Here is a 15612-nt window from a genome sequence, read left to right on the forward strand (position 1 = left end):
AGGCGGGGGGGGGAGGGGGGGGGTGGATGTCTCTGGTGCTGAAGCAATGGCCAGGAGTAGTTTAAAGTCTCAGCTAGAGGTCTATAGGAAGGGTCACTATGCCTTCGAAGGGAGTCCAGCAACATGCTGTCTAGGCAGGATCCCCTTTGGGAAGGATTCTCTGGTGCTGTGAGATTAGCTGACCTCCGCAGAGTTACTGATGGGAATTTGAATGGCTCATGGAAGAAGCCAGACTCTCCAAAGTGGGAGTGATTGACTCCCCACACTGAGAGAACATGCCACGCTAAGAGCATTTTACTCAAATCCAGCAAAAAAGAGATGAGAGTTGGGAGGTGGGAGGCAAGAAAATCACTGTTTCATCCAGTTGAAAAGTTAAACCCTAATGTTTCTCTTTTTGCTAGATATGTTATCTTCACTATTCTGCTGAGAATAATGCCTCTGTTATAAGCCCAGCTAAAGATTTCTGGCTTATCAAGTTCAAGGCAAAGGAGGAGATAGAGATTTGAAGAGCAGGAGGGGAAAGAAAACATACAGCTTTAATGTCAGAGCTTTGGAAATTGAGATACTTATCTAAGTCTGTTTTCTTCTTTCCTTGATTACGTTACTTTGAATTTGGACAAGAAAACCAGCTTGGCCAACCTCACTTCTGTTCCTTCTCAGTTTCACTTTCTGAAAATTATATTGTCATAGATGTACACTCAGATATGCATCTCACTGAGGATAGTTTCACATTCAGAAGACATTTCCGGAGCCAGGAGATGGTGATGAGAGAGACCTTTATCACTACTGTCATTAAAAACTATTGTCATCAGAGACCTGACAAGCCTTGTCACACTAGCACTGATGATTGTGTCCGAGACACCACTGCGAATTTGCCCTGGAGCATTACACCAGTATACAGCCACAATGCCCACAAAGCAAGCAGCTCCCTATTAGTTCAAATGCAGTATTTGTGAATGGTGCTTTGGAAAACAGCAGGCTTTTTGATTTCCTTTTAATATAGCAGATGCTTCACAGTTATGAATCAAAGAATTGCTCCCCAGAATTATTTGTCTTCTCTTCTCCCACTGATTAAAATGTAACGTATAAGCTCACACATCAAATTATTTCCCAAAGACCTGACTCCTTCCACTTTTATATGTGTGTAAAATCCTTTTGAAATGAATCTGTTCTCCTAAAACTGCAATAATTCAGTAATAACACTAGCTATAAATAAAAAGAGTGAAAGACTATTAGCAGAAATGCAGGTGTTCAATGTTAGAAAAGAAAGAGATTAATAAAGGAAACTAAAAACAAACTAAGGGGATCTCACGACTAACTCCACGCTCAACTGAATTGCATCAGTATAAATGCAAGCACTGTGTAGGCCCCCAAATTAGGAACTATTTACAAAACAAAAAGCTTGCCTCAACTGTATTGTGCCTGTTCTAACCATACTGAATAGCCTGTCTAATGATGATTTCTTCTTTATTTGGGTCAGGTCTTGCTGAGGAAGAATTTTTTGAGAAACCAACGCTAAGCATTGCAAAAGACCACATTGTCATCTTACCAGGAGACACGCTAAAAATAAAATGCAGGTAAGCATTGCTCCAGCCACACTGGATTTCCTTCGCTGTATTGATTACCTTGGCACAGTACAATTTCTGGGTAGGGTAGAGCAAAGACTGCTGCACAGCCAGCTGGGAAGCAGTGCTGTTTACCCTCACATGCATTTCTGCGTGGAGGAGAAATTGACGGGCTGTAATAGAGCAGGGAGGAAAGTCTCAGATCAGCATTCAGCTTGGCCAGATTCTTTATGCTGTAAAGGGGCCCAAGCAAAATCCTGAGTCAGCACAAGGGAAAGCTTATGGGAGAGGGATGTACCATGCTTAAGGACATGGCTGGAAAATCCTCATCTGAAAATAGGTTCAGATTAATCTCCTCTGCAGCTAAAATCACTCTTTTGCTCCCTGTCCGTAAGTAAATGACAAACAAGATCACCAGGGCATGTCATTAGCTCTTTACATATATATATATATCAGCTTAAACTTCCTAACCTCAAATACCATCTAGCCTATAAAATGACATTTAAATAAACAGCAGTTAGTATGTGTACATTCAAAGACCTGACCTGTTTAAACATATCATATTCTTTAAATCAAAGATAACCAGCACTCATAAAAAACCAGACTGCTGATATTGTAAATTACAGCAGCTCTCCAGTTCTTGGCACAATGTGTGAAAACTAGCTGTGCAAGAAACAAGCAAAATTTTGGTAATGGCCTGTGTTTACAGGGACATGATCCTCTGAAAAGGGGGGATATAGCGTTTGGTCACAGCCGACTGGCACACAACTATACATAATACAAAGAGTCGGAGCCCTTTCTGTTGTGTTAAACATACATTAGCTTGCTCGGTCATACAGAAGGCCTCAGACTGAGATGTACGTAGGTGTTACTTGTTCTGAGTGTGATTTATATGCCAAGCTACTGTGAGAGATTGCTTTTTAATTTTTTCTGAGAGCATTGTAGGAGAGAAGGCTTAAGGTAATACAAACTATCACAGTTTCTCTCTCACACACACATTATTTTTACACCTTCTTGCAAAGTCCCCTTGACTGTAGCCACTACGTGGATGGTTTTTTGCAACAGAAGTTACTGGAAACAGTAAGAAAAAGCAGTGGGAAGGTGAATCTAAGCTGCAGTTTATGCTGACACATACGTCCCTTCTGATTTTTGTCCTACTCTATTTAATTCGTTGTTATAGTGAAAGGTAAATTTACGCACACTGTGTAAATTTGTGATGTCTTCTGGAGTGTAAGGCATTTTTTTCCAAATACCTCCAGCTAGCGGCGTGGCTTATGAGGTCAAAACAACCTTACAGTGGTATTTTTAGTTTGGCAAGGAGCAAGCATGATGGCAATAAAGTTTAAACAGTCCTTTAAAATCTAGATGCAGTGCTTCATAAAACACATTATGTGGACATGAGTTTGGTGTAGTGTTCCAGGCCAATTGAATCAATACTTTACAGCAGTCCTCCATCCACTGCCTTTTTAATCTGTAGGAACATGCTATTTTTCTCATATCACCAGATGAATAAATAGATGAAGAAATTATTAGCACTTCAGTCCCAAATTGCTTTATGGATGCAAAGCAATAAATCCACACGACAGATCTGAGAACCAGAAAAGTATGCTAGCATGCTGCCATGCTAGCATGGGAACAGAGGCCTGGAGCTCTTCAGTTCCTTAACTCAGGTCACGCAAGAGCTGGGAATAGAAACTAGAAGTGTGATTTCTACACTTCAAGATTCCCTACATCAGGTCCTCCCTGGATGTCGGCAGCTCTGAAGTCCTTCGTACTTCCAGGGGGCATTAGTGCTGTGCGGAGCACAGCACCAGGCAGCAGACTGAGCAGGTAACTGCTGAAGACTGCGCTACCTCTGTGTGAACATCCCTTCTCCCTTAAACTCCATTCATTTGAGCTTCTTGGCCAGGATTTCCTGGCTTTTGGCTGCCTAGGCAAAGCTACTGCTGTGACTCCTCTCCGCCAGATGTGTGAAAATCCCAAAGCCATAGCCAAAGTCTTCATCTTCCACCAGGATAAAATATGCAGGAGGAAAAAGTGGGCACATGTAAGGAAGCACAGGCGTGTGAAATCCCTGACCTGCTCCGCAGAGCCACTGTTGCAGATTTCCAGCCCTGATGGACACCAGACCGGGTGACGGTAGAGGGGCAGGGACATGATGACATGCTGGGACCTGGGTGTCTGAATGTGAAGTGGCATTGTTCCATATTCCGGCCAAGAGTCCCATTTCTTGACAGAAGCGGTCATTACGTCATTAATAACATTAGTAAGGTAGGGAAAGAGCACTGGGTAGGGACCTCCGTGTCAAAAAATAATTCAGTGCTCTGAGGGACAGGAAGCTGGTATGACGGATGAGGTGGGGTTGTCTAAGTCAACAGTGCATCCAAAAACGAGGGTGAGGCTGTTCACCAGAGAGGATATTCACACTTTTCCCAGTGCTCTTGTTCAGCTCTGTGCTGGGAATAACCTCAAGAGTTCAGCCCCATGTCCGCATCATCTTCAGGAAGGAGACAAAAGGACGGGCAGAAACGGGCGCCAAGAGGATGTTTGTTTAAGTGTCACTGAATTTGCTGGCAAACACGTTCCCTTATTGCACCTACTGCACCACTACAAAGCCACCGGCACAGAATGAGAAGTTAGAGTTATTAGCTAACTGGAAACTTCACACAGCTTGCTTGTTAGACACGTTTGGTATTAGCATCTCTACACTGAATTGACGTGTCTGGACCAGATTTCTCCCTGGCGACATGCAGTTGGGGAAATCCAGAGGTTCTTACTCCTTCCTCAGCTCAGCAAATGCCATTGGGTCAATGGGAATTCACTGAGTGAGAAGGGGTGAGTCAACCCCCTGTCCTTTTGAAGAGCAGCTTATCTCTGCAAACACAGACAGAACTGCCTTTCTCTAATACTAACTTCCTCCCCAGAAAAATCCATGGACCCCCATACCCCACCAGTTTCCACATTGACCACCAAAAACCAGTCTGCTACAAAAAGACCATAATCTTCATCTCATAATCATGTATAGCATGTAGTAATACATCATCAGAGCCCTCAAAGTGCAGCCTAAGCAGAAGAGAGCTCCAAGAGCTCCTGCTGCCATGGTGTGGCCTGATGTTTCCAGCACAACAGTACTAGCGCAACCAGTGCCTCTTACCGAGCTAACTTAGATCAGTTGAAAGCTCTCTTTGAGTCCTGTAACAGGTTATCAAAAGGCCTTGCTTTTTGCTGGTGAACTACGTAGAATTGCACTTGACATTAGCTATGATCATAGATAAGACAATGAACGGGTCAGGTGGGTGAAATGGTGTATCATCTGCCCCGCTAGCTTTATGTTCAAACTGCTGTGACAAGGTGAATTGAAAAAAAAAGTCTTGAGCAGATATTCTAAGATTTGTAACCTGATTAGTTCCAGACCCTTCACAAAAATCAAGACTGAGTCACTGCTGATTAAGCAAGAAAGGTGATGCGAAGTTACATAAATGTTCTCCTCTCTCCATGCAGCCTTAGTATAAGAAAATATAAGTTGATTTAGCTGTTAAAATATGCAAAGTCCTCAGCTTGGAAGAAACATATAATTTTATCTAGTGCTTTCTAATGTTTGTAGTGGCTAAAATACAGTGCTATAAAAACAAACTCATGTTCAGGAAGTATGTTCAAATAAAAATCAAACTTTCCTCCAGGAGCTAGCTTGCTACAGTTCCCACAGACTATTTCAGGAATCTCCCCTGCTCTGGGGAAGAGTGTGGGGTGATCCACCTTAATTTCTTATAGGTGGAAATGCAAACACCCGGCAACCTTTATCATTCATTTGCAAATGACAAGAGTAGGAACACTGGGAACATCGATAAGAGTTGGCCAGAAGGAAGCCCAAATTTTGTCTGAAATCATGAATCTATCTTTGATTTTGGTGTGTTGTGTTGACAGGGGAGCACCTTCTGTAAGCTGGCTTTTGAGGGGGGACCAGAAGGAAGACCCTCGAGTGCACATAAGTAATTGTCGCAATAACACAAGGCAAAGCTGCAGCATGCTCGTCATCAGGAAAGTCATAGCTAATGACACTGGTTACTTCATCTGCAATCATGATGACTCCCCATCTAATGAGGATCTCGCGGCCAAGATTTATGTGTTTGTTAAAGGTAAGGATTTCACTTTGGGTTTTTGTTACAGCTTTTTGGTAATATAAGCTGTGTCCAACTGTGGGATCTGTGCTAGGTAGAACAAGCAATCCAATTCAGACGCTTTCACAAATCCCACCTCCTCACCAGCCCAGCACTGCAGCAAGCACCAGCTTTGACATTTTGAAGAGGCTGGATATATTTGGATTTTCACGCCAGCTGAATTCACAGGTGCACAGATGTGAGAACCAGAAATTACCTACCTTGTTCAATTCTGGGACTTGAAAACTGGATTGTCCCATCTAGTTTTGTGTTCCAAATAACTGATACACTGATTTCTTTAAACCTCTTTTCCGTTTAAGACTAAATTCTTTTATCCTAAAGGGTTTTGCTCTCACAGTGCTTTTCCTAAGATCCATCCTGAATAGCCAAGTCCTCTCTATTTCCCTTCCTCCCCAGGCATGAAACTCCCCCACAACATTCTTTGTAATTCCTCTCTCTCCTACACATTTGTATACTGCTTCGTCCTTCACATCTGTGAGACATACTTAGCAAAGCTGGACAACTGCATTATACATATTTTATTGTAAAAAATGGCCCATTGCTCATTTCTGTTCTCTTTGAGCTGCCTCTCCCCATGTGTCAGAATCATTGAGTTCAGAACCAATAATAAATGGAAGCAGAAACTTCGGAGGAGTGTAGTCCTCTGATTAACTGAATATAACATACTGAACAACTATTTCAATAATACAAACTTTTGTTAGAAGAATATTCCCCAAAAATGCTGTTTTGTTTTTTTTCAAATCTACTTGACAAATGCATTACAAAACCACTGAATCATCTTGGATCTTCCAAGCTGACACTGTGAGTAGTCAGATAAAGGAGCTGACTTTTAGTGTCTTGAATAGGGGATGACATGAACTCCATTGGTGGTGAATAGGCTTATTATTCAGTTCACCACAAATACTCATGCAAATGAATTAATTTCATTTTTCTAGTAAATGCTAAAATGTGATTCTTTGAATCCTCTTACTAAAACAAATGCTAGAGAGGCAATGAGTTTGTCTGATATTATTTGAATAGTTCAGCAAACTTATACTTGCAGAAAACATATATTTGCTGGGCAGTTCTGATAGTCTCATGGTAATGCTCATGATGGTGAAACTATCATGAGGCATGACTTCCATCCCAAGGGGCTTGTGATATACCCACACAGCTAAATTCAACTTCTGTACTATAGGTGAACACACCTGTTTGCTTCATGTGGATGACATTTTCCTGTCTCTTTATGTCTGTTGAAAATAGTCCCTTTCTGCCCTTATCCTGCTTTCCCAGCAAGTCTTCCTCTTATCGGAAAGTAGCTTTTTGGTGTTACTTGTTAGTTCCTGCAGTCATTTTTTTCTCCCTTTCTATTTCCTTTTTTTTAATTTTTCCCTGTTACTCTAAGCCCTGGTTGCTTTATCCATCCCACTTCTTGCGCTGAGCTGTTTCCTTTTTTCATTACGCACTGCTCAGATGCCCCACATCTAATATTGTTAACCCAGCCCAATGCCTACGCATCAGGAAACAGTGCACCGAAAACTCAATTCTCTATCCTGATTCAGTGCCCTGGCTGGCTACCCAGGCCTTCATTACTCTATGGTGGGAGCACGTGCAGGAAATGTTATGGATCTTTTGGGACTGCCTGAGCATTTTTCTTAAGAAAATGTCTCAAGTTATGAAATGCTTGCCAGCGATGAACTTGGAACAGTGCTAATCTAAAAAAAATCGCAGGATGTCCTCTTGGTTGCCTGAGACTGCTGTGCCAAGGTTCCCCTGAAAAACAGCACTGGATGGCTGTTTCCTCTAAATCACCCTCCAAGCCTGTCCTCTCTCAGAAGCAATTTAATTGTGTCATATGCTGTCCCTGCTCTACAAGCTCTTACTCAGCCTCCTTTAAAAGTGCTTTAAAAGTTATTGAAGGAAAAGTGGGTAGAAAATGAACCAGCTTGTACTACGCACTCCATGGGTGAAATAGTGAGAAAGGTAAGTCAGTGGGGACCCCTCTGGTCCATCTCCTAGCAAGCCAGCTCTCATCCACCCCAAAGCAGAGCTCTGCCACAGCAGTTCAGTCTATAAGCTTGCAAGTGCCTGCTGGGATCTGGCCTGCCAGTCTGAGGAAGCTGCTTGGCCCCAGTGAAATGAAGCTATTTATACCTCAGCATGGATGCTGTCCTCAGGGCATGCTCTTCCTCCCATTCAATTTCTGTGTATATTTGTTGAAAGCCAGCAGGCTGTTTTGGGGACAAGAAAGCTGTTCTTCAGTGAGGGCTGTACGAATTGTGGAGTTAAGTAAGGCATTCAGAATGTACCTATGATCTTCTTCAATATTTAAACATGCCTTTTTAAGGAAATTGGTCCAACGGTGTCTGGACATCACTGTGAAACCCATCAGTTGTCTCCAAGTGAAGAAACTCACAGTTCCCTGTGAGTGCCAGACAAGGGTGAGGTCCAAACAACATCTCTCCGGACGTTCTGTGGAGAGAGGAGTGCTTAGCAGGGTGTTTATGAGACTGAGCCAGGTGGAGTGAGAAAATGTTGAGCCAGACCCTGAAGGCTGGAGATTCCTCTGAGGTTACAAGCCATTATTGCCAAAAAAGGAAGGGGAATGGTATTTTTTCCCTTCATTCCTGGCCTGCTGCTTGACACCGAAATGAGAACATGATTGTATCGGAAGCCCTGCTTATTGGCTATTATTTCCTGTGCTTGCTTCTGTTTTTACAGCCTCCCTGGTGGAGTTTCTAAGCTCTGTCAGAATCTGGCATTCAGCAGCTCTCCCCCCCGGTGCAATTGAGCTGTGACCCCTGCACATCAGTCAGATCATAAGGGACCCAAAGGCGGCAGGGTCAGCCACCATGCCTCAGCTGTGCACTGACAGTCTGGAGGGAGGGAGAACTCAGGATCTTAATCCTGAATAATTGTTCCCAAGGCCTTTTCTGCTTCCCGCTGCAGCTGCAAGTCCCAAGGATCGTAATTAATAAGCAAGACCCCCTTGCTTATTGTAATCCCCTTCTCCTGTTGCCCATCTCCTTGTTGAAAATACAACGTAGCTTAGGGCTGGAGCAGAAATAGTTGGGCGGTTTTTAACTGCATTGTTTAACTTCGTTGCAACTCTGAGGGATAATCTCTGCAGCGAAAGGCAGCTTCTGGTCAAAGATGGCATTGCAGTGCTGAACGGCAAGAGCCCCCAAGCAACTCTCTCGTGGCTGCTGTCAGAGAACAGGGTGCATGGGGGAAGCCCACCCTCAGTTCACAGAATACGCTGTCTCTGCTGAGCCAGCTCTCAACCAGTAGCAGTAAAGACAAGTCTTCACTGCAAATTAGCTGCCGACATAGGAGCTCACGTCAGAAAGTCTCATGTGGATGGCATTTCCACTGCAAATGCTGCCAAAGCCAGCTAGCCAATGTCATTTGCTTCTATCTATCTCCTGCAATTACCCTTCCCAACCAAATGGATACTTCCCTGTGAGGAACATACTCATTTATTTCAGCCTTTGAGATTGCTGTGCCAAAGGAAAGGGCAAGGCTGTCTACTTTGTGTTAAAATATAGAGAGTCCTCTCTACACTGTTTCCTAGGGCACATATAAAATTTAACATGGCTTAGAGAAGGAGGAAAAAAAGACAAATCAAGCAAAGATTCTCTTCACCTTCCCAACGGACTATCCCAGGCCCCAGCCTAGACAGAAGTCAGGACTTGCAGCTCTCAGCTATTTGAAATACTGTTACTGTCAGCAAAGCAACTGTCTCAAAGTAAGATAGTCCTCAGGGGTCAGCTCAAGAGCTCTCTGTACCAGCTGAAATGCTGCCTCAGCTTTCGCAGTGATTTCCCCTTGCTCTCCTTAGCTCTATGTAGCAGTAAGGGATTTGCTACACCTTTTTGTACCACTCAGTCAATGCATCAGTAGGAAGGAGCATGAGCTCAATTCTGGTTTGCTTCCCTCCATCAGCAACTTGACTGACATCATTACTGTGGTAACTAACTGGAACTGGTCACGTCTTGCCAAATAGTGTCTAGAAAAGTTCAACCAACTTTCCAACCCATGCTTTGATTCCTGTTGACACACCCCAGTAGTACTGCTTTGCTAGAACTGTAGGGCTAAAAGAAGCAATGTCCTCATCGCAGACATGGGGTGAGCAGGCCAGCAACAGACATCCTCTATTATTTTTTATGCAAAGCAGGGCTGTTACTCTGTTTCTTGAAATAATTATGGCCATGATAAGAGCCAGTTCTCAAATAACTGCTTCAGAAACATGACTCCCACCTCCTCTGACCAAGATACTGTAATTGGCACAAAATTATGTATGTGAGCCCAGTACATGAGCGTTGGTTGCTGCACAAGGGTCCAAGTACACTGGGGTAGAATCATCAATTCCTTTTTGTGCCTAGCATGGTTCACTCTTTGAACACATAGATTGGTGAACATTTTAACAATGTCTCCCCACCCAGAGCAATTCAGCTGCTGGTGATTCACCATCTCAGTGTTACTGTGAGTTAGGACCATGGCAGGATTGAGGGAGCAATTTGTTTCTATACATTTGGTTTTCAGCACTGATGTTCACGGGAACACAGTGTAACTAGAAGAATTTGAGTTCTGGCTCCTTCTAAAGTTCATACGGACACCATGAAGCGCCAGCACTGCAGGTTTGAGCCAGAGTGCAGTCCTGCCAGGAATCCAGAGCACAAGAACTGGAAATCAAATTTGAAGTAAGACAGACTTTTATATGGGAGCACAAGTTCTGTTAAGGCCGTTCTGAAGGAAAAAGGGGGATGCATCCAATCAGCTTGTCCTGTCAGAGCATGCATCTCACTGCTCGTCAGCTCCAGCAGCAAGGCATTCCCAAGGAAGGGTATGAGCTCTCCCTTGCTAATGCAAAGAATGAGGAGGAGAGGTGGTACAAGTACTGCATCAGGGTAGAGTGTCACATCAACCACAGCCTCTTCTTTATCAAACAATACAGTCCAGAGATGTGAAGCCCCAACTTCTTCATCCCTTCCCCGCCAAGCAAAATCTAAAGAGGATGGAAGTGCATGAAAGCACCCCTCACATGAGATCATATTTTGGTTCTGATGGTCTTTGAAGCTGATTTCTGCCTCCTTAATTCTCTTGACAGTTCACAGAGATAATCCCAATGTGAGAAGCAGAAATGCAGGGCCAGGGTGACAGCCCTGACTTGGGCTTTGGCTTGCTTTCCAGAAGATATTACCAGTGAGAACAGAGCTGGAGCTCCATTTCTTCTTTCTTACACGCTGGGGACACCGAGACAGTTACACTTGCTGCCAGACACTCAGCAAGCTGAGATAGGCAAATGCTGTCCCGTCTGCTCAGTGTGAAGCCCAGCAGATAAGCTGGCTGTCTTGCACAGACTGGTGGAAGGGTTTGGCACCATATCCTAATGTTTAGGGCCACGTGACATGGGAATATAGGCTATGTCACTGTGCAGGACCCTCTCTGTTGTTCCTCAAGTATTAAGGGCTGGATCCAAGGGAAAAGTAAGATGTTTTCCATTCTGAATCAAGACCTTCAGTATCTTCAAATCATATCCTAAAAGATCACTTTTAAGTGGAGGAGCCTTGTAAGATATTATGGTGAGCAAGCAGTGTAAGTTCGTGGCACTCGCTCAGTGACACCACTTGACATCCCAGCAGGAAGAGGTAATGATCCCCTCCTTCTCAGTGATAAAGAATTTCTAAATGAAAGCCTGACAGCCAAAATTACACACAAAGTTCCCCCACTTCTTCCTTTCCATTTCTTATCCACTCAGTAACTGCTAATTGCTGAGCCTTACCCAAGGTCTGCGGCTGGCAGCAGCTAATGTAGGAGACCTGTTCTTAATAATGCGACTTCAGGTAAAGCTGGTCAATATTTTCTACAAAGTCTATGTCTGCCTAAAATCGAGGAGTCAGAGTTTATGAATTCTCCTGATGCTTGAAATATAATTTCAGCCAAAGTATGGAGACTTGTTTTTTTAAAAAAATGAATCTTTCCATGTTGGTTTTTATTTGTTTGACAATGAATGAGAAGCATTTTGCTTCCACAATTTTTGAAGTAACACTTTTTAGAGTGATTTTTTCTCTACAGATATTCCTGTGTTTCTAACAGTAATCTCCAGGGGAAGAATGTATTTCATTTGACCAAAACAGAATGCTTCATGTTGACTCAGAATGGCTTCTGGGGGTTTTGCAGTCACTTTTGTTTTGTCTAAAGAGAAAATATGCTGCTTTCTGTTTAATCTAAACATTCCACCACCAATTCTTTTCATTGGGCTGCCAAACTGAAAAGTCCTTTATTTTCAAAGATCCAGTTTCAAATCAAGTGACTTTATAGAAGTTACTCCTGTACCTAGAAGAAGCTTTGATGGGTTACCAGGAGGAATGCAGCAGACTAGGCAACTTCCTTGTAAAGCTTTCCAAAATACTCTGACCAAAGTGTCACTTAACTGCTAATAATCCCATTAATGTAAAGAACAGATTATAAACCTCCTCAGTGTTTTTGACCTTGATGAAGACAAACTTCATGTGGATTATGTCAAAACATTAATTTAAATAACCTGTGAAACTCTGCCCAGGCTTCCTAGCTAAGGTATGATGGAATGAAGAAAATAAATAGTGAGGGTGAGAGAATTATCTTTAGCAGGAACAAAGTGAGAAGCAAAATGAGAATGTTCAGGAATTTCACAGACATGAACAGCCATGGATGACTGTCCTCAAAGGCCATTCAGTGCTTATCATCTCTATGGGCTAGTGGATAGTATCTGAAGGGAGAGGTGATGTTATCTCCACAGCTTTAGATATGATACAAATATCATGAGACAAATTGCCATCACAGTGTACGAAACACGAGCAGAAATGAAAAGCACCCAAAATCCTGTACAAAATTGTGTGTGTGCATCTCGGGAGGATGTTCCGAACACACAGGCAGGTGATACAATGCTGAAGAGTAAAGAGCTGTAGGAGGGAGCCCAAGTCTACAACATGCTGTGTTCCTGGGCTGCAATGCTGAGGGCTTTTAAGTCCCTCAGCTTCATCAGCTGGCAGGACGGGGCCCATGAGCCCTCTGGAGAGTGGGATTCAAATGGCAAGTGAGCATGACATAATTACAGACCTCCACTACTTCCTGGTAGATAGCCACCTATATTACAGTTAACACTAAACAAAAGAACAGATGTCACTGCGAGGCAAAGGAGTCCCATATCAGTGTTCACATGCTGTCACTGCAGAGGCTTGAAGAGAGAACTGCACGTTCCCCGGGCAATTGCTATTACACTGCTGAGTTAAAAGGGACCCTCCCTAAGCTCATCTCAAGCAGCAATTAATCTCCTCCTACACAGAACGAGAACTTAAAAATGAAGGGCTTCACTGCCTGAAGGTAAACAATGTTCTTGTAGGCACTTGACCTTTGAGTTGCTTTTGTGTGCGGCATGCTTGATTTTTCTGCCTGGCTCTGTCCCCGTGGCTGGACAGCAGGCCCCCTTCCCCTCCACTGTCCCGCTGCCTCTGTTTCCTTCGCTTTGCTGTTTGTGTTCCCTCTTGAGCTGTGCTGGGTAAACAGTAACACCCTGGCCTGGCTGCAGTTTCCTGCAAACTTCCACTGACCTGGAGAGCTAGACAGCCAGTCTGAGACTGAAGGGAAGGGGCCTTTCCCTTGCCTTGGAGCTGGTGCTGCAGCTGATAAGTCCCTAACGTGCTACAGCTCTTGTCTTTCTTCACATGTAATGAGCTTTGCAGCCCATGGTAAATTATTCTTTTTAACCGTCCTATGGGAATTGGTGGGTGTCTCTTTATGGGTGAGATTCATATGGCATATTACCTTCCCAAGTCAGGAGGAACAGATGTGCCAAGCTACAGGGAAATACGCTATTTTCACAAAGCGTTTCTTTGCTGAGAGTTTTTTCCCTTGGAGTTCAGTGCTGGTAACTGCAGAGAGGACGACACCTGCATTTCCCATGCCACAGCTCTCCAAACTGCAACAGTTGAGTGCAACTGATTTACACCATCTGGAATTAGAGATCTTCCTTGAGGCTAAGGTTATCATTTTTAAAGAAAAGTGACCCTGTCCCTTTTGTTTCCAGAAGTTCTGTCTCTGAGAACTTTTTTACAAGGAGTTAACTGATTGCTGCTTAACTTAAGGTGGTGAACATGTTTGTAAAGCTGGCAGTGACACTCCCGATGTTCCAGCAGATCATTTTTCCATGCCACAGTCAGTCTGAACTACTTAGGAGTTTCATGAAGGATTCAGTTTTTTGTCTGCACAAACCATAACAAAGGTATCAGCTGGCAGCTGATTAGTTCCCTATTCAGTATTTATTCTTTGTCATTTTGTTAAGATCCAAAGCTGAGCCACTTTATATTTGCTTATCTGTTAAGTGAACAGTCAGACTGCCTGGAAAGTTCTCTTGCTTAGAGCGTCTCCTTCCCAATGCAAATGGGGTCGGCTTGCTCCTGCTTATGTGGGTTTTTAGAGCAGCTGGGGTGAAGCACAAGCAGATTGCAGGACGCACAGAGATTTGCTCCATTTCTGTGTGCTGGTACTCTTTAGTGCTTGATGATATTTTTTCTTTTGCACAGACTTTCACAGTTAGGGAGGAAAAAAAGCCTCCCTGGCCTCACTGACATACCCGGGGTTATTTAGTGAGTGCTTGACCTTCACCTGCAACTGCCTTTTCCTTTCATTCCAGAATCACTTTCCACTGATGGCCAAAGTGTAGACCTAACCTCATGTTTAAGCTCTCATGCCAAAAACATAGTGGTTTAGCCCTGCAAGTACCTGCCACCTTAGCATCTTCACCTGAGGAGCTGCTCCACTAACTCACACAGGTATCCCACCCTGTTTAAGAGCTCCAATATTGCAGATTGAAATAGGGAGGAAAGGAGGCCTTTAGCAGACAGAGAACTCTCTTTAGGCTAAGGCTATAAACTGGATAAAGCACTGAGATAACACAAATTACAGCCATCTGCTTACTGCACAGGTCTCTAGGAAACCTCACTTACTGTAGGAAAGAGAAGGACCCATAAAATATAAACCCTTTTTCTCTCTTTTTTTTTTCAAAACAGAGTGAGAATAATGTCCATGAGACCTGACATCCACTAGCGATTAACAATCAATTACAGCTCAAGCCATCCTCTTCCTTTCCCAACCCAGTCATTATAACCCAGAAACTGCCTTTTGCTGTTGTTAATTGCACAGTGATTTTAAAACACTATCTAGAATTCACATACTGATGGTAGAAGGCTAGATTTATGTATTTTGGCTTCCAATTCAGATTATAGCTTATTATCTGGGATAGTGTAATTCTAGCTACTGGCTAGACATATGGCAATTCAGGTGCAGGTTGCTATCAAAAATCAATTAGGAATGAAATACACCTTGTGTTACATACACTGTAAATTCATGCTTCCCGTTTAGGTGTTCTTCACTAGTTTAGTATCACCATGATGAGCATCTGTCCTATTTACAGCTTAAAAAAGCAGACTATTTTTAGGTCTGTTGTGAATCTGAAAATTTGGTAGACGTCAGTCTTGGGGGTAGGGAGAGATGATGGAGGAGAATGGGGTTAAATAATTATTTTTTTTTCCCTGAACAGGAAATATTTTTGAGAAATTTTATTCTGTTTTGACTAAGATATTTCAATCATTGCATAATTCAATATTTTCTGACATTTTAAGATTATTTAACTTTTGCTTAGCTGCCTTCTTTTGATTTATGTTACTTTTTAAACAAATAGTGCTATTCTGAAATTCCCTCTAAAAATACTGGCACAAATATTTTTAAATTCAGTGTTCCCATCTTTTCAGTCAAAACAATTAGTCAAAAGTTGATCCAGATTTGTGAATAGTTTGGTATCAAGAAGCTCCTTTTTTCACAGCAAGTTTCCTCTTGGCCTATATTCTTGT

General features: G+C 43.0%; 1 protein-coding gene across 3 annotated transcripts in view; it reads left to right on the top strand.

The window, feature by feature from the left end:
* LOC104315895 (vascular endothelial growth factor receptor kdr-like) overlaps window positions 1-15612 on the top strand; it is a 141611-nt gene that overhangs the window by 36732 nt on the left and 89267 nt on the right. For all 3 annotated transcript variants that reach the window (XM_069810887.1, XM_069810889.1, XM_069810888.1), the window contains exons 2-3: window positions 1481-1577; window positions 5490-5701. In XM_069810887.1, coding sequence (XP_069666988.1) covers window positions 1481-1577; window positions 5490-5701 — 309 coding nt within the window. The remainder of the gene's footprint in view (window positions 1-1480; window positions 1578-5489; window positions 5702-15612) is intronic.

This window comes from Haliaeetus albicilla, chromosome 23 (genome assembly GCF_947461875.1).
Source record: "Haliaeetus albicilla chromosome 23, bHalAlb1.1, whole genome shotgun sequence".
Taxonomy (NCBI): domain Eukaryota; kingdom Metazoa; phylum Chordata; class Aves; order Accipitriformes; family Accipitridae; genus Haliaeetus; species Haliaeetus albicilla.